This window comes from Perca flavescens, chromosome 5 (genome assembly GCF_004354835.1).
Source record: "Perca flavescens isolate YP-PL-M2 chromosome 5, PFLA_1.0, whole genome shotgun sequence".
In the NCBI taxonomy this organism is placed as follows: domain Eukaryota; kingdom Metazoa; phylum Chordata; class Actinopteri; order Perciformes; family Percidae; genus Perca; species Perca flavescens.
This window is the reverse complement of record NC_041335.1, coordinates 5150376-5170008: the sequence shown is the minus strand read 5'-3', so window position 1 is coordinate 5170008 and position 19633 is coordinate 5150376. Positions and strand designations below refer to the sequence as shown.

Below are 19633 nucleotides of genomic sequence, written 5' to 3'. Positions count from 1 at the left end.
GTAGGTGTTTTAGGTCCAGACGACATTTTGGCTAACCTCTATAACACATATCTGCATATGAACGCAGATACATTTTTAAAAGCTAATTCGCCATCAGACAATAGCCAATGAGTTCCAAGAATGCATTCCGGCCAATACGTTTTGCCTCTTTTTCTACCCACGCGGACAGTTTACCTGCATGCAACCAAAGCCCACTTACATCAAATGTAGTAAACAGGGACAAAAGTACTGCTGGCCACATTTAAAGAAACAGCAGATGGCTGAAAATGTCAAATAAAAACTGTAATGTGAAGCGATATATCTTTCCGACTTACCGTTAGACAATCCGTATCGGACAATGAGCAGTCCTGATGATGCTGTTTGGAAACCCTTACAAGTAAGACATGGAAATCTGTGGAAATGAAGGCAAATTATTTTCCTTACAAAGAGTAGACTTTTTCACCGATACTTTCAAGTTACAGAAGCTCTTTTGATTCCCTTGCAAATGTAGCTGTACTGTTGGTCAGATTGGCTTGCATGTGAGCTCAGAGATACCACTTAAACTCAGTTGTGGAATGGAAAAAAAAAGCCAACTGGATCTTGAAGCGCTATATCTACAGTCTAGCCAGCATACAGGCATGGTTTAGTCACATTAACTGGCAATGTAATGATCACCTTCAGAAATAAACAAGAACACTCTATTCATAATATCAAATTGAAACCCTTGTCGCCACATATTAAGGTCAATACAAGCTAATGGAAGGCATGGCAGATGTATTGGTGTAAAAGAATCATTATTTGTGGTTAAACCTCCCCAACAATGGTTAGTTACCCAAATGACTGGTCAAACACACATACTTGGCATAGCCAAACACATCACAGCACTTAGCTGTTGGCTGGTGTTGATTTCCTGCCCAGTGTACAGTTAAAATAGCTGAAAAAAATTGTAATTCACCAAGTATACCAACTTTGTAATGTAAAGTCAAACTATTTTTACATTGACTGACGTAAAATGATATCACCTAACATCTCTTTTTAAAACAGGCAACCTGTGAGGGATCTTTCAGCATACAGGCCCACAAACGGTTGTAGAGGGCAGCTACTCTTGCATAGACTGAAATTTGATCCGAGGTCAGTGAATAAGCAGCACAGGACCTCAGCACACCTTCTCAGGGCAGAAACAAGACCAAAATCCCATTGCATCAACGGCAAGAGGACCTCCACTACTGTCTGCCTGGTCTTTAAAGAGTGGTGTAAAGCAGCCAGGTGGGGGGGGGCGCATTACTTCACTGACTGAGGAGTCCAACTTTTACTGACGTTGCTAGCTGATAAAGCATATCTGCCACACACACACAGCTCTGTTTATCGCAGCGGGCACCTGGCCCGAGGCTACGCTCAGTCTGGTTCTGAGTTCAGAGTCACACAGGGAAGGCTAAGCCCCTTAGAGCCTTAACGTTACTCCTATCCCGTGACAGGCCACCATGCATCACAGGATGCAACATAATCCAACAAACAGCCTCAATATTCTTACTAATATTAGCAAGTTTTAAAAATAAAAAAAATAAATTGCATTCACTGACAGCAGAGTTAAGTTAGCTTGACTACATTCACGGTAAGGTGGCGAAAATTAATATAACAACGGCAGTAAAAAAAAAAAAAAAAAAAAAAAAAAAGGATAAACGTCAAACAAAAGCATTCACGTTGGCTAACGTTAACTTTGTGTCTTAACGGTAATGTTAACAGTTCAATTAAAACGTTAACTATTGCTATCTCAAGTTAGCTAGAGTTTGGTGAGAGTTTGGTGAGGAAATAACCCTAACACTTTTGAATCGTAGCTAGCTAGTCTAAATGAGTGCTAGTAAGCCAAGTGCTCTGTAACATAACGTTACCAACTATGGAGAAAAATTTATTGCCAGGCCATTTAAATTACGCTAACCGGTCCGTCAGATAACAGACAAAAGTAACTAGCTAGCTAACGTTAGCTAGCAAACGGCAACATTATTGCTGCTGCTACTTTGCTTGGTGTAAGGTTAGCATTAAGCTAATAGATTTTTCTGCAGCTAGCTAGCTAGCTAACGTCAATAGTTAGCTAACGTCAATAGTGTAAGTACTGCTGGCAAGCTAACGCTTAACGTTAGTCCAAAGTGGATATTTGTTTTGCAAGGATACCATAACATTTAACGTTACTAGTAAACAGTGTGCTGTTGTGTTGTCATCTGATAGTACTCGGCGTTTGCCATTAGTAGCTGTGGCACTGACCAGCCAGTAAGTTGGCCAGCTAACATTAGCTGGTTAAGCTAGCTAGCGCAGCAGCTCACTGCAACTGTTTTTGTTGTTATGAGATGGAGGGCGGAACCCAAAACGGAGGCCTCTGTCAAAACACACCGAGGAACGACCACAACCGGCGGACTCACCAGTGAAAGGAGTGATGAGATGTTAGAAGCCAAAGATTCATCCGAAGCCCGTGCAATTACTAAGCAGCAAATAAACCTCGATCAAATAGGCATTAGTCATATCCGAGCCGAGGCCAGCTTCACTGCGTCCCTTTCCAGCACCGAGCCGTCGTCGCCATCGCCGCGAATTCTCTAGCCCAACAACCTACGTGAGTGTGTGACGTCATCGCGTCAGAGCGACGCTCTGGGCGGGGGGGGGAGGGGCTCAGATACACCATGCGGTACGATCATGTAAACACTGGGCCGCTGCCCCAATAACTGAATAACGGACATGATGAATGATACTGAATTCCATCAGTGTGGACGTGTTTGGATAATCGAGTGACTGCTAATGAAGCACACAATGTGGAAATGACTAACTGCTCCATATAGTTAAGGATATAACATGTTTTGGATTCATACAATACACATTACAGTGAAGGACAGTGAAGTTTTATAGTGTTTTCAAGCATTTGTGAGCATTAATCTGTAATGTGGGTGGTCGCTCCTCACTATAAAGAAATAACAACACAACACAGCAGGATCTTAAACAATTATGTATTGAATGATGGCTTACATATGCAAATTCAATTCCAAGAGGCTTGGCATACCTTTTTCCATTCTTTTACATTTACTAATGTCTGACATGTGAGGCATTAAGACAGTTATTTAAGTCTGCAGGACACTTCTCTTTATTGGCTCACAGCTGACTTTCAATTGAAAAAAATTCTTTGTGACAAACCCTCAGTGTCAGAATTGGAAATATTGTTTCTATATTAACAACTCTGAATACAATCATTCAAATTTTGCTTGACCAATTGCCTCATTCTTTAGTGACTAATGTCAATTTCCAAAATAAAACCATCTAATGTGTAGGGCTCTTGTTACAAAAAGCTTAGCTTTTTTTTTCTGAACAAAAAAGCCCCACACCCCTCTTAAATCACACTTTACCACAAGGCATTAGTCCTGTGAGGATAATGCACGAGGCATATGATATGGCACAACATAATCTTGATTTAAAATATTTACCTGGAAGTACGTTATTGAGTTCCGATTTGACTGGATTCATGATGACTTTGTGAGAGCCAAACGTATCAGCTGCACCATGCATGGACTTCACTAATGTAAAAAGACTAAGTGCTGATTTAATGTCCCCTGTGCAAGAACAACAACACAAAAACACAGTCCTAACCCTTGTAATGAGACCAGGATGGATTTGCATGCAAAACAATGAGATGAGCTTTACATGAAGAGATAATGCATGTAAATACATTTCTTTTTCAGTCATATGTCCATGTTACCATGAAAGACAATGAAATTTCCACATTAGGAATGCCACTTCTAATCATACAGTATATTATGCACAAAAAAATGGTGGTACGAAAACCAGAGAAAAGTCTTCTGTGGCTCCAAGAGAAAAACAAAACAGTATTTTAGAGAGCAAGGTCTACTGATCTCAAAAATGCAACCCATTAGCCTCGTCCTGGTAGTTTCCATCTACACTATACTTTGACACGTCCGTGTAATGAATTACAAAACAGCGACAGCTCTCCAACAAACCACCACTTTCTGTGAAAGTTGCATTTCCCGTATATGCACACAACTTCCACGGATCCATTTAATATTTAGCGTCATTCTCTACACCACATAATGTTTATCGTAGTCACCACCACTGATGAGAGCAACTGTTTCAGTAAAGCTTTAAAAAGCAAGACTACCCTGAGAGAAGGTCTAAAACGTGGGCAAGCTTGCCAGACCAGTACTGGCTTGAATGGGTTTGGTTTATTAAATCTGTACACTCTATTTCAATATAATCAGCACATTTTGTTCCAAGAATGTAAGATATTTTTCTTTTCTTTTTTTTTGTAATTGTGTAATATATATCTCTACATAATACAATCCAAGTCCTCTGAACTATGTAGACATGTGCAAGTGTTTACTACCAACTTCAACGATACAGTAAAGGCAAAGACTTGTGGACACTAAGTTAGGATAATGTTTGATATTTGAAATTTTCTCGAGTCCTCACAATTATCAAAATCTAAGTGCTGTAAGTAGTTCATACACGAGGTATTGAATATCTAGTTAACTGTTCTGAGTATAAAATAGAGGCAAAATACATAAAGAACATATTGCAAGCATGACAAAGAAACCTCCACAGACACAATACACAAGTGGTCAAAGATAATATGAGGGGGATACCTGTAAGCTTTTGTGTCCTTGAATATAGTGTACTTACAGATCGGATGTTTTCATGTTGATGAGAGGTCATACTGTATCATGCTCTCAAATACTCTGAGCTTTAGCCTCGAAAGGGAGATCAATCCACAGCACTGTAGTGTTGCTCACAGCTTTTTCCAAATCAAACTGCCCGGCCAAACAACATCTCGGTGCTTAGTCAGGTCGAGGTGTTTGATCAAGTATGTATATTCTAGCTACAATAAGTGACCCATTTTGAGAAAATGCGCTCATTCAGGTGTAACCCCGTGAGGAAGATCATAATACAAACTCGTAACAGAAGTATAAGGTCCCTATCTCTTCAAACGGCAGCATATTCTTTTGTAAAAGACAGCTTTTTGCTCGTTTTAAATTCGCCACTTGCTTCATGTTGGATCTCGGCACGTCTGAGGCATGATACGGAGTACTTTCTCTCCATCGATTCAAATAAGTGTGGGTCATGTTTATGTATAGGAATAAAACGCATGGTCCTAGCAGGATGTGCATCAACATAATCTGAGGTAAACCAGGTGTCCTGTGTCTTGGCCTGTTACAGTCTGAGAACCAGTGCCTTGGAGGGTCAGAGAGGTAAGTCTGAAAGAAATCATGTAAACTGTGCTTGTGTGTAGTGAATGCGTCACTTACTACCAAAAGCACAAGGGCCCTAAACTGTAAACCTCAAGGATTATACAAAGAAAAGAGGAAAAGAAAAAAAACACTAACAGTACTCTACTCATTAGATTCAACGTTTCCTTTTTTGTTCTTTTTTGCTGGGTTTTCAACTTTTTTTTTTCTCTTGTTTTCGCTCAAGTATAATCACAGGTGACTAACTACAGAGGATAACAGGGGCAGGTGAGTACCATGCTACATCAGGTTTAGAGAAGGCTATTGCAGACAATTCTACAACATGTACAACCACATTTTATACGTGTGAGTTACAAATATTTCAAAACATATCACCAAGAAACTAAGTACATACAAGATGTTGAATATTTAGAGTCTTAAAGGACTATCCCTCAGTCAGTAATAGGATTTCATGTTACTTGACTTAAACTGTCCAGTCTTACAGACAAAATCTGAAAAATTGCTATTCAAAAAGTAGCAAATTTGGTCAATGTCTCTTTTCAAATAGTTATAGTGCTTTTAATGGCTTAAGACAGGGGTCTTTTTTTAATCTCACCCAGTGGCAATCTACAGGACTTCAGTGTACATTTTATGACACCATAGCTGCAAAAGTCTTCATGTCAAGTCCAATAGGTAAAACGACAGCTAGCGCTGTCACATATATTTCAAAGTAGTATGCATTATCAAAAACAAAACAAAAACAAATACACAATTATAAACTGTTTTCAACTCTTTTTAAGTTCTTGTAGGGAATTCAGCCATATGTTTAGCTCTGCGTTCCCATGAGTTATCAGTCTGAGAGGACAGGCCTTCGGGAGCCACGCTCCGTTCCAAGTTTTCAGGAAGCTTCTATTTGAGACTCTCCTGTGTGCCCACAAGGGTCATCAGGGCTAGATGCAAGTAAAAGGGGGGACTTAAAACTCCCATTCCAGTGTTTCCTCTCGGTTGGCTGCTCTCTCTAACCTGTGGATGATGTTATTGAGGTTGGCCATTTTCTCGTTGCGTCTCTGAGAGCTTCTGTTGAGTTTGGGGCTTTGGAGCTGGTTAGGATCCAGGCTGTGATTGGTGCTCGTTGAGGGCGGATTGGGCAGCGAGGGCGATATGGGAGCAGAGGAGGAGGGGACAGGGGAGACTGACATCATGAGGCCGGGTGAGGACGCAGCGGAGGGGGAGTTGAGGGAGACCTCCAGGCTGCTGCGGCAGGGCTCTGATGAAGCCTTGAAGCTGACCGGGTCGACGGGGGACTTTCCGGAGTCTTCCCCCTCGTGCCTGGACTGGTTGGCTCTCTGTGGACCGTCTATGGAGACTGGGCCGGGGTAGAGCCCCTGAGCCTGGCTGCTCGTCCCCTCTTCCTGCCTCAGGCTCTGGCCAGCCAAGTGGGGCTCGCGGCAGCCAGCGATGGGATCCTCGTGCTCGCTTTTCAACTGCGGGAACTGTACGGCTGTGGAGAAACACTGAACCCTCGACGGTTTCACGGAGCCCTCCCTTCCTTCCTCCCCCTCGTCTTCCCTGTCCATCGCCTCCTGTTTGACATGAGGCAGTGCGGTGTTGGCGCTGAGGGGAAGGCTGGAGTGGATGAGTCCTGAGGGCTGCTGCAGCCTCCTCTCCTCTCCATCAGAGTGGGGGCTCCGCGTCACTGAGGGGGAGTAGCTGTGGTGCTCGGCGTCTGTGTCATTGTCTGGCAGACCCTCCATCAGCACCTCCCGCCGCATCCTGGACCTGCACACAAACACTGCTGTTAGTCACTTGAAGGCAAACACTCAAGAGTCAGGATATGAAAGTTAACTTTCACCATTTTACATTTCAGGTATCCAGTTGCAGCTTAAAACTAATGTACAGTAGCGATGAAAACAAGAGAAACAGCTAATAGCAGACGTCACAATGGTCATTGGACTGGCCTGTAGTTGTGGAACCAGTTGATGACGGTGTTGGTTTTGAGTTTGAGCTGGGAGGCCAGTATCTCGATGGTGTTCTGAGAGGGGTAGGGCTCCAGGAGGTAGGCCTTCCTCAGGGATTCTTTCTCTTCAGCTCCGAGCACCACCCGAGGCTTCTTCACCTGGCTGTAGGGGCACAGGTCCAGCGAGGCCAAGGCCGGACTCACGCACTCCGAACGAGTGCTAGGCGAGTCACTGTCCGAGCCGGTGCTCAGCAGCCCGTACCGCCTTTTCAGATAGGCTGAAGGGAAGACAGTGATATCCACCGTAAGGGGATTACATTTTATTTTTTAATTTTATTTACCTTTATATAACCAGAAAGAGACTTATGGAGATTAAAAATTGCTTTTTTCAAGAGTGTCCTGGCCAAGACAGGCAGCAGTACAACCACACATACACACAAACACAAAATCACACAAAAACACTAAAGACATTAAACAACTGAAAACAGCAAATCCCTCAAAGTCAACCACAATCCTAAACACATCAGGCAAATCATCTACAGCCAGATGTGGCTGCCTCCAAGTCAATCAACATCCTCTTAAAAGTGACCAATGAGACCAGCTCATTCAATTTCATGGGTTTCTGTAACTTAAAAGCAACACGCCGACTTATTGGGACTTTAGCTTCTTCACCGTATCCCCCAGAGTTAGACAAGTCCATACATACCCTTCTCATCTCCGTGCGTGTCCTAACTCTGTCTGACACACACACTGCTAGCCTAGCTTAGCACCGATCCTGGAGGTAACCTAAGATGGCTGTGTCTCATGTGACCTTGTTATTTGTACACGCTGTGACTATACAAATCACAACATGTGAACAGGAACATGTTGGCGTTATTTTGTCACTTATTGGGAGCAGTAGGCTAGATGGAGCCGGTTACCTCCAGGATCTGGGCTAAACTAGGCTAGCGGTGTGGGCGTCAGACAGAGTTACGACATGCACGGAGATGAGAAGGGTATGTATGGACTTATCTAACTCTGGGGGATACGGTGAAGAAGCTAAAGTCCCAATAAGTCAGCGTGTTCCTTTGAACACCTTTTTCCCCACCTCAGTTCAAACCTTTGGAACAGACAGAAGGTAAATATCCTGGGAACAAAGATTGTAAGTCGTGATACTATTTACACTAATATAGGTCAGAAGGTAGGATGGAAGTAGACCTAAAATAGCCTTGTATATGAAGATATGCCAGCGTTGAAGTCTCCGTGTTGATAGAGAAGGCCATTCAACACGTTCATACAGTTCACAATGGTGAGTGAGGGCTTTAAAGGTCCCATGACATGGTGCCCTTTGGATGCTTTTATATAGGCCTTTGTGGTCTCCTAATACTGTATCTGAAGTCTCTTTTATATAGACCTTAGTGGTCCCCCAATACTGTATCTGAAGTCTCTTTTATATAGACCTTAGTGGTCCCCTAATACTGTATCTGAAGTCTCTTATATAGACCTTAGTGGTCCCCTAATACTGTATCTAAAGTCTCTTATATAGACCTTAGTGGTCCCCTAATACTGTATCTGAAGTCTCTTTTATATAGACCTTAGTGGTCCCCTAATACTGTATCTGAAGTCTCTTTTATATAGACCTTAGTGGTCCCCTAATACTGTATCTGAAGTCTCTTTTATATAGACCTTAGTGGTCCCCTAATACTGTATCTGAAGTCTCTTTTATATAGGCCTTAGTGGTCCCCTAATACTGTATCTGAATTCTCTTTTATATAGACCTTAGTGGTCCCCTAATACTGTATCTGAAGTCTCTTTTATATAGACCTTAGTGGTCCCCTAATACTGTATCTGAAGTCTCTTTTTTATATAGACCTTAGTGGTCCCCTAATACTGTATCTGAAGTCTCTTATATAGACCTTAGTGGTCCCCTAATACTGTATCTAAAGTCTCTTATATAGACCTTAGTGGTCCCCTAATACTGTATCTGAAGTCTCTTTTATATAGACCTTAGTGGTCCCCTAATACTGTATCTGAAGTCTCTTTTATATAGACCTTAGTGGTCCCCTAATACTGTATCTGAAGTATCTTTTATATAGACCTTAGTGGTCCCCTAATACTGTATCTGAAGTCTCTTTTATATAGACCTTAGTGGTCCCCTAATACTGTATCTGAAGTCTCTTTTATATAGGCCTTAGTGGTCCCCTAATACTGTATCTGAATTATCTTTTATATAGACCTTAGTGGTCCCCAAATACTGTATCTGAAGTCTCTTTTATATAGACCTTAGTGGTCCCCTAATACTGTATCTGAAGTCTCTTTTATATAGACCTTAGTGGTCCCCTAATACTGTATCTGAAGTCTCTTATATAGACCTTAGTGGTCCCCTAATACTGTATCTAAAGTCTCTTATATAGACCTTAGTGGTCCCCTAATACTGTATCTGAAGTCTCTTTTATATAGACCTTAGTGGTCCCCTAATACTGTATCTGAAGTCTCTTTTATATAGACCTTAGTGGTCCCCTAATACTGTATCTGAAGTCTCTTTTATATAGACCTTAGTGGTCCCCTAATACTGTATCTGAAGTCTCTTTTATATAGACCTTAGTGGTCCCCTAATACTGTATCTGAAGTCTCTTTCCCATAATTCAGCCATGGTGCAGAATTACAGCCACTAGAGCCAGTCCCACAATGAGCTTTCCTTTCCATTTCTGTGTGTAGCTATTGAGGAGGAGAGAGGGGGGGGCAAGATGGAGGTTGGGGGTGTGGCCTTGACCAACTGCCACTTTGCTCGTTTGAAAGCCATGATGTCTCTCTCTCTCTCATGGGTGGGCCAAATTCTCTGGGCGGGCAAAGCAGAGAAAGGGGAGGTAACCTTGCTCCTTATGACCTCATAAGGAGAAGATTCCAGATCGGCCCATCTGAGCTTTCATTTTCTCAAAGGCAGAGCAGGATACCCAGGGCTCGGTTTACACCTATTGCTATTTCAAGCCACTGGGGGACCATAGGCAGGCAGGGGGAACGCATATTAATGTTAAAAAAACTCAAAGTGAAATTTTCATGCCATGGGACCTTTAAAACCAGTGATGAGCCTCAGAGATCCATGGTATACAGTGTCCAGTGCATGTAAACTTAACACCAAAACACCAACACACTCTCAAACTTGTACTGAAAGCTATTACAGCGTACACTCTGGATCCCCACCTTTCTTTTCCATCTTCTTCATGGCCCTCAGCTTGTCTACATTGTGAGGATCATTGAGCCACAGCTGCATGCGGACAAACGGCTCCCTGCCTTTCAGGCTGAGTTTGTGCCAAGGTTTGGGCCTGGATAGCAGGTCAGACACCGAGCCTTGAGTCAGGCCCAGGATGGTCTCCCCAAAAAGACGCTGGCCTGTGGGAAACAAACATAAACAGTATGTAGGACTTGTGTCTGCATTCATAAGGAGTGTCAGCGCAACCCCACAGTGGGAACTTAGACCCACCTAGGTTGTTGTCAGTTAGCACCTCCTTGACCTTCTTGGTGATGGCGTAGGTGTCTAGCTCCGACGACATGGCCACCAGCTCCTGGATACCCAGTGGGTTTGTGGGCTGATGCAGGGCCACGAGGCTGGGAGTGGATTTCCCTCCCGCTGGGTGGGGGGGCAACCCCAGGCCCAGGCTTTCAGGCTGCTGGTTCTCCTTGCTGCTCTCCAGGGAGAGGCTGACAAGCTCAACCAGTGGACTTGGGTGGCTCTCTGCTGGGCTGGGAGGCGGGGAGGGCGAGGACTGGGCCGTCACTGGGCTTTTATCTGGAGGTTGGAGGCATCACGGAAAAAAACAGTTAATCTATAGCCTACATGTATGTAGAGTAAAATACTGCAATTACTTATTTTTCTGCATTTTTGAACTGAAGTGTGATTCTCTGAATTGACTTTATTGTCATTGTAAGTACAGGAACAAAATGTAAAGTGCTGCTCTATAGTACAAACACAAAAACACACACATTGACTAAGAACATAGAGCAGAGAATAACACCAAACTAGAGTATGGAGGCACTGCATTTTGCACGCGCCTCCATCAACGTCATCGTGTTTCGATTACTTCGATCGATCGATCGATCGATCAGTTTCTGTTGATCGTGTGTGTGTGCGTGTGTGTAAACTGCAGTCTCACCCAGAGCGTGGCCGTGGTTCGGGGGCTGGCTGAGGCTCTGGCCTAGCTGGTCCAGTAGCCACAGCTGCATGCGGATGAAGGGCTCCCTGCCTTTCTGGGTCAGCTTGCTCCAGGGTTTGGGCCGAGACAGCATGTCGCTTACGCTGCCCTGAGAAAGTCCCAGCACCTGTGCCATACAATACAGGTAAATATATGTTGCCTACGCCTGCTATTTGTAACAATGCCAACGGAAAATGTATATATGACGAGTGATTTCCACATTATTATTACAAAAATAAATCTGTTTGCGCTCGGCAATTATGGCCTCAGTGTTTTATTTTCATCAAACAACCACTAGAGGGAAGCAATACACCATCAATGTTTATATTGAGTCTATTCAAATTCAGTCATTTAACTTAACAGTGGCAGCACATTTCATGGAGATGGAAAAAAGCCATGCTGAAGCAGAGTGCTAAAAGTTTTTAACAGCCACACTGTGTGTTTGTATGAACATGACTTAATTCACGAAGAAAAATGTGTGGTCTTAAACCAACATTTTATTTATTAAGTAATATATTTTTTCTTTTTTTGCCTTTTCAAATTATAAATACAATTTCAACACACTCCTGAATGTGCCAGAAAAAAATTGGTTTGTATAAAAATTCACCTTCACCCTAAGTGGAACTCAGTTTAAGAATATTTTACAACAATCAAGCTTTTACAAATATTAATACCTCTCACGCAAAGGCCCAAGCTGGAGAATCAAGAACTGAACCCTTAATATTATCAAAATGTACAATCTGCACCATTAAAACCTAAATGTCTTACCACCTCCACAGAGGATAAACTGTGATAAATAACAAAAGAGCCAGGAAAACACTCGACGGGATTTTCTGGAAATAAATAATAGCCATAATTTCTGGGAACAAACAGTAGCTCTTTCAGGAAAAATGCATTCAAAATACCGCGTTGTGAATTTTCTCTGTTGCTGCATATTTGTCACAGTGAATGGTTCCAATGGTTTTTGACAGCATGTTAACATTTGACCAAAGGAAAACACATTTTAAAATGATGATTTAGTGAACAAACTTATCATATGCTGATGTCGCTCGTTTGAAAATTCGGCATTTGTTACTAAATCCGTTACATTAGACTTATAACTAGATCCAGATGATTGAACGCGGAAAGACGGCTGAATACTGAAAGGAATTACTGAACCTTACCATCAGAGTCACCCAATCACCACAAAATGCACACCGTGCCACAAAGGAAATTCCAGAAGAGATGAGCTGTTGAAATCTATGAGTCTGGAAAGGTTTACAAAGCCACTAAACCACAGTGAGAGCTATTTACATGCAGAATACAGTGTTACAGTAAAACCTGTGGCCAGCCTCCCCAAAAAGTTCTACACGGACGCGGTAACTACTCATCCAGGAAGTCACAAGAGAGAACATCCAAAGAAATGCAGGCCTCTCAGCTATAAGGACAGTTGGTGGCCCCACAATAAGAGAGATCTGGGGAAAAAATAGGATTCAAGGGAGTGTAGCAAAGTGGAAAACACTGTTCTCTCACATTTGCATAAAAGCCCCCAAAGGCTTTAAGGATAATTGGCCGTAAAGACTCACACAAAGTGGAACTTTTCAGACAGCGCAGGTCCTAGTATACCTGGCATAAAGCAAATACAGAATATCAGACTGACAACAATTCCCCCCACAGGGCTGCGATACATATTGAAGCAATTGTATTATGATCATCATGCTGTCAAACGTGATATTATTGGTCCTGTTATTATTAAGGGAAGCATGAACTCTGCTCAGTGCCCGAACTCTAATGCCACAAAGACAATGATCCAAACCACAAAAACAGGATCTGAGATGCTGAAAAAAAAAATAAATAAAAGTTGTTGAGTGGTGTTCACAATGTCCTGACGTGAACTCAACAGGGATCCAGTAGCAGGACTAAAGCACCTCAAAAGTGTCTTTCTGCATAAAGACTAGTTTGAAATACTTCCACGGCGTGGAAGTGAAATACTGAGATCATATTATAAAATGTGTCGGGCTGCAGTTATTGCTGCTAAAGTGGTGCGGCCTGTTATTACATTTAAAGGGGGCAATTACTTTGTCACATGAATGTTCCAATTGCTGCATTGTTTTTTCCCTTAGTTACATAATAAAATGTGTTTTGTGTTACCGTAGTCAATATTACATGTAGTCTGGAGAGTCTGAAATTTGTAATACACAGCAAGTCCTTTTTCAATGGCTCCGTAGGTGTGGCTTCACAAAACATTATTAATATTATTTAATATTATTATATAATGACAGACAAAGGGATTAGCATTTAATGCGAATCTGAGTTTAAAATTTGAGTTGTGTTCTTCTTTGACCCTCAAACAAATGTATATCTTTATTAATATCATTGTAGATGTATTGATATCATCTTGTATCTTAGTGTTAAAGCAGAGACAAGTATCATTATTACCTATGACAATAATTGAATATTCAGTTCAGTGTACCAACATGTTATATTGTAGCTTGGTGCAGCAGACTGGTTGTCATACATCTGATCGACGTGTTGCAGTAAGAACAGATTCGGCAGATCTTTTGCAGGCATTGCAGCATGCGTACATTTTACTTACATTTTATTTTTGCGGGCTTTTCCCTTTATTTCAATAGTGACAGTGGACAGGAAAGGGGCAGAGAAAGAGAGGGGATGACACGCAGCAAAGGGCCGCCGGTTGGATCCGAACCCGGGCCGCTGCCAAGGACTCAGACTACATGGTCAGTCTGAGCTCTGGCATGTGTTTTCTTTTTTTTATTAGAAAGAGCAACATCTGACCTTTTCGCCAAAGATCCTCTGACAGATGCCGTTCTTTGCCAGCTTCTCCTTCACCTGCCTGGTCAGCTCGATGGTGTCCACCTCTCGGTACATGTACATCTCGTACTGCTCTGGGGTCAGCGGTGGCACGGTGGGCTTGAGGGCGCGGGGGATGTACGCGGGGTAGTACGAAAGCCTTCCGGGGCCGGGGCCAGGAGACTCTCCACTTACCGACGTGTCTGACTCCACTTTGACCTCCGCTGGCCGGCCCAGCCCCAGACCCAGCTCGTCCTCAGCAGCAGAGGCCTCCTCGCTGTTGGGCAGGTACTCGCCGTTCTCCAGGCGGGGCCAGGGCCGGGGCAAGGCCGAGGGCCCGGAGGAGGAGGAAGACAAGGAGGGAGAGACTGAGTTGAAGGGCAGCGAGCCACCTCCGCCGCTGAGCACCATGGACCCCCGCTCCTGAGACCAGTGCTGGTCGAAGTAGGTTCCCACTTCGCCGATCTCTGATTTGACTTTGCGGATTATGTTCTGGACAAATGCGGCCGGGGAGAGGACACTGAGGGGCGTCTGGGGGCTGCTGATAGAGTTGGCCATGCAGACTGTGACGCAGCCTCCCTCCTCCTGTTTGATGGAGATGGGTAAAGGTAGGCCCCTGGAGCGTTCGGGGGGCCCCAGACGCTCTACCTGAGCTCCTGAGCTGGCCATCGGGGCCCTCCCACAGACGTCTATCTCCATCAGCGTGTGCTGCTGGGCCTCCATCTCCCTCCTGGCCTGATCGAGGATGTTCTTTATGGTTTCGTCAGAGCTGCTGCCTGCGCCGTTACTGCTTCTGCCCGATGAGCTGTTCAGAGACGACTTGCCATCGCCTAAAAAAAAAAAAAAAGAAAAAAGACCCACACTCTTGACACTGATGCATTCTCAAATCAACTATCCAATTTAGATGCAATACAATTCTGATCCAAAATCATAATAAAACAGTAAACATTGTTTGAGCTTTCATTTTCATTTTCAAAAAAATCAATCAATATGGCTTTAAACTATGGTTCATGACTGGCAGCTCCATTCCTCACCTCCCCTCTGGGACTGGATCTCCTTCTTGGCCTGCTCCAGGATATTCCTAATGGCGTCGTCTGACCCAGTTTCAGGAGTTCGGATGCGCGGAGTGATGCTCCCTGCCACAGAGGGTAACAGAAAGAGAGAGAGAGAGAGAGAGAGAGAGAGAGAGAGAGAGAGAGAGAGAGGGGAGAGGAGGGGGGTGAGTGGGATGGTTGATCAGAGAGCAGTTCCAAGGCTTTGCTTTTGACTGGTAGATCAATGGCTGCCTTTGAGCGCGTGCTGTCTGAGGTTGCAGTATACGGGAAGCTCAACTTTCAAAAGCTGTGAATCTGGGGAGAAAACAAAGTTTAAAAGTAACACTACAAACATGGCAGAGGAAGCCGCAATGAAGTCAAGGATGAGGTCCAAGTAGATTAGAGGGTTTAAACGTACACAGGTCCAGAAGCTAAGCCACCAAAACAAGATGGCATGATTACAGCTGCACTAAAAACTTGTTGTTATATCGTATATATCTCTAACACCTTGACAACTTTTTTTTTTTTTAAACAATCTAGTTCTTATTTTGGTAGCTTTGGTCACCTATGGATACACCTCTTTATCCATGTTGTCTAAACCATATATGCAGGTTTATGCAGGACTACTTGCTGGTTAAACTTTAACCTATTCTACCTAATCATTCAAAAAAGGGAGGGGGCAGAAAATATATACTTTTATTTTTAGTCAAGTCATTTTTCCTACAGCTGGGCCCTGTAGTTTTTAGCAAACATTGCTCAAACAAGAGTAAATAGTGTATTTGTTGGGGACTATATTCAGCTGCGGATGAATGCATATTTCTTGTTCTGGTGAGTATTTCCAGCAGCAGGATGGCGTATGCGGGATTGACTCAAAATAAACTACAGAGCCCATTGATGATAACGAAGGAAGCTGTCACCCAGTGCAACAGCGTGGCATACTGATGTGTTTTTGGACAACACAGAGGAATAAGATATATCAGGTTTCGGCTACACACACAATACTGTGTTAGTCATAGGGCTGAACAATTTAGGGGGGAAAAAATCTAACTCCGATTTTTCTACCAGATGTTGCGATTACGATTCGATTTGCGATTTTTTTATTTATAAAAATATAAAAATAATAATTTTTTGTTTAGCTCAAGTTCAATATTTACTGTGTAACACATAAAACACGTCATGGAGCATTATAACATTAGGCACCATCAACACTGCTCTACAGTAGATATAGTGTTTTTCTTGTAATAAGCATGGGGCATTGAACAGTCAAACACAGAACATTTATCACAAAAACTAAAGTTATAATAATGAAATAAACAATTCCAATAAAAAGAATATCAGTACTTTTTTGTGCACTGAAATTTCTCATCTGGCTCAGTTCAACAGCAACATCTTGCACCTTTTTTAATGATTATTTTTTGGGCATTTCCACCTTTTATGATAGGAAAGCAACGAAAGGGGGAGAGAGTGGGGAAGACATGTAGGAAATCATCCCAGGTCGGACTCGAACCCTTAACCTTCTGCTTCGAGGGATGAACCTCTGTATATGTGCGCCTGCTCTACCGACTGAGCTATCCTGGCCACACATATTATAACTTTTACTATCATGTTCAAATAAAGATATACAAAATAAATGAAAAAATCCACTGAAAATAGGACAATTCTGTAAACACTCTGTAATATGTAACATTATTCAGGCATTTCACTTATGAAAAAATTTAATAATGAAAAGAGGAATACATTTTTTTAAACTAAATGTTACACCATACATTCAACTAAATATTGCACATTCGATTACATTGCGGTCTTCACGATTAGCTAATCTCATTATTCCAAATCCCAATTTCGATTTGAAAACGATTAATTGCACAGCCCTAGTTGGTCAGATAAATGCATTGTTGGTGTTGATCTATTCATGGTTTTGTTGACAATAAGAATACTTCACACTTAGTTCCACCACCAGGCCAACGGTTTAGAAAACATGGTTAAAGAGGTGACGTGTTTCAAATCTGTCTTGATTGCTCAGGCTACAAATACAAAATGGAGTGTATTGTTCATTCCCACCTGAACCTGCCTATTTTTCTAACATTTTTCTGTCACGCCACTCACCTCTCTGGCGGACCTGGATGGTCCTTAGTGCGAGGATGTTCTGTTCGTCAGAGAGGAACTGCTTCATCTTAATGAAAGGTTCTTTGCCTTTCACAGTCAGCTTCCTCCAGGGTTTGGGTCTTGCCAGGATCTCGCTGACCGAGCCCTGGGAGAGACCCAGCACGTAGTGGCCAAACACACGCTGGCCAATGTTATGCTTCAGCAGCTGCTCCTTCACCTGGAAGGCGATCTCGGCCGTGTCCAGTTGGTCCTCGTCTCCTGCAGTCGAGCTGCCGCTTTCGGACTGGTCGCTGGGCAAGCCGGCGTCGACGCTGCTCGCCCCCACGGACCCATGGGTGGCTGACATGAGGGCCACTTTGGCTGCATAGAGGGCGGTGGGAAAAGCCATGAGGCCCTCCTTTTTAAAGTGTGGGGAGAGGAGCTGCTTGTGAAGGATGTGGTCTCCTGACAGTCTGTCGCCAGAGCTCGGTGACTCAGAAAATGGACGGGGTAGATCGTGGCTGGAGGAGGAGCCGTCCAGGGTGGGGGGACCGGGGCTGGGGGAGGCCCGGCCATCCGCATGAGAGGAGGACGAGTGGGAGCCGGGCGGCCTGCCAATCTCCCTACCTGCATCCTCAGACTGGTCATCATCTGGAGACAGAAAACACATCTACAGGGCTTGACATCAACTTTTTGAGGCACTTGTCCTTCGGACAAGTACATTTACGTTTCACTTGTCCATGAACAAAAGTCACTTGTCCGGGTAAAGATTCATAATTTTATAATTTTTTTTGTGTTTTGCTAATGCAGAAATTGAAGAAACGATTGAAAGCATCCAAACACTATCAACATTAATACAATTCAGTTTAAACAGTAGAAACAAATGTGTCCCAAGAATAGATTTCCCCTTCAACAAGAAAAAAGGATCTCCAGACTCATAATACAAAGTTATACTTTGCACGCCGGTGTGCAGAAGTTAATATATTGAGATTCTAAGTGAATATTTTAAAGTTTCTCATTACTTTCAGATTCCTAGTCAATATTCTAAGTTACTATGTCAATATATTGAGATATTGAGTCAATATATTGAGATTGTAAGTCAATATTTTGAATGTTCTCATTGCTTTGAGATTCTTAGTCAATATTCTGAGTTACTAAGTCAATATATTACGATACTAAGCCAATATATTGAGATTAAGTCAATATTTTATAGTTTCTCATTACTTTGATATTCTTTGTTTATATTGAGATACTGAGATACTGAGTCAATATATTGAGATACTAATTCAATATTTTGACCAGAGGTAGTGGTGACTTGAATTTATACTATATCTAAAATACAGTTGATTATTACCTGATATATAATCCGCTACAAACGAGTAGCGGAGCAGCTAGTAACGTTACGAGGCAGAGAGCCAGCCGTCAAGAGTCAAATTAACTTCTTGCTTCATCCGCACAAAGCACACTTCTATGGCCACGAGTGACAGCTTTATTCGGCTCGTTTTCTGTGAACGATGTGGGGACGGGGTAACGTTAAAGCGTAGTTAGCATGCTAACGTTAGCTAACTAACACCGGCCGCCAACCCGCTGCCCGGGGATTGTGGGGTAAAATATGTATTTGTTTCAATTCTGTAACACTGACGAAATGAGTGGCATTTTGTTTTGTTTGAGTTTTAACTTGTCCAGTGGGGCAAGTAAATTTCTCTTCCACTTGTCCTAGAAAAAATCCACTTGTCCCAGACAAGCCTTAAAGGTACAATATGTAATATTTGTAGAGTAATAAATCCAAAAATGACACCAATGCCTCATCAGATATTAAGGAAACATGTTAAACTGAAATACTATCTTTTCTGACAACAATGCTAACATCAGTATTTTTTCTTTTTGAAATTTACATTCCGTGACGAAATTTATGTTTATGTTTTGATCTGTGTGTTGTTATCAACGGCCCAGTTTGACAGGCAGGCCGGGTTGCCAGATATACCTGTAAAAATGTAAACCCAGCGCGCTACAGCTGTAACGGTAGTACAGCCATGAAAGCAGCAAACAAACGAACAGGATCAACGGAGATAGATTCTACATGACATAATAAAAGAAAACAGCATGTTTCTAACAGTTGCGTGACCAGAGACGTAACAACCCCCTGGTAAATATTGGAGATGTATTTGAAAGATGGAGACAGCTTAGATCCCAAAACGACGCAGAGTTGGCTTATTTTCTCCTGAACAGGTAAGCATTAGCTTCATGCTAATTTATCACAGCTACTAGGGATGGGCATTTTTTTGTCATTTCAACATTTGTGTACTCACATTGAATTATATAGCTAGAGTACCCGAGTTGGTTACTCGCAAAAACAATTTTGACATAGCCAGTAAAGTGATCCCGACTGGTCCTGGCTAACGCCTC

At 42.8% G+C, this 19633-nt stretch overlaps 2 protein-coding genes across 3 annotated transcripts in view; both read right to left on the bottom strand.

The window, feature by feature from the left end:
- Positions 1 to 2557, bottom strand: part of mtmr3 (myotubularin related protein 3) — a 30962-nt gene extending 28405 nt beyond the window's left edge. For both annotated transcript variants that reach the window (XM_028578175.1, XM_028578176.1), the window contains exons 1-2: positions 2394 to 2557; positions 315 to 391 (exon numbers count right to left, since the gene is read on the bottom strand). The gene's annotated coding sequence lies outside the window, so the exon portion shown is untranslated. The remainder of the gene's footprint in view (positions 1 to 314; positions 392 to 2393) is intronic.
- A 471-nt stretch (positions 2558 to 3028) lies between these two features.
- The window catches only part of cux2b (cut-like homeobox 2b), a 106875-nt gene continuing 90270 nt past the window's right edge, over positions 3029 to 19633 (bottom strand). Inside the window, exons 15-22 of the mRNA XM_028578887.1 lie at positions 17249 to 17878; positions 15143 to 15244; positions 14094 to 14938; positions 11280 to 11445; positions 10610 to 10915; positions 10330 to 10518; positions 7151 to 7427; positions 3029 to 6971 (exon numbers count right to left, since the gene is read on the bottom strand). Of these exons, the coding sequence (XP_028434688.1) occupies positions 6167 to 6971; positions 7151 to 7427; positions 10330 to 10518; positions 10610 to 10915; positions 11280 to 11445; positions 14094 to 14938; positions 15143 to 15244; positions 17249 to 17878 (3320 nt within the window). The 3' untranslated portion in view covers positions 3029 to 6166. The remainder of the gene's footprint in view (positions 6972 to 7150; positions 7428 to 10329; positions 10519 to 10609; positions 10916 to 11279; positions 11446 to 14093; positions 14939 to 15142; positions 15245 to 17248; positions 17879 to 19633) is intronic.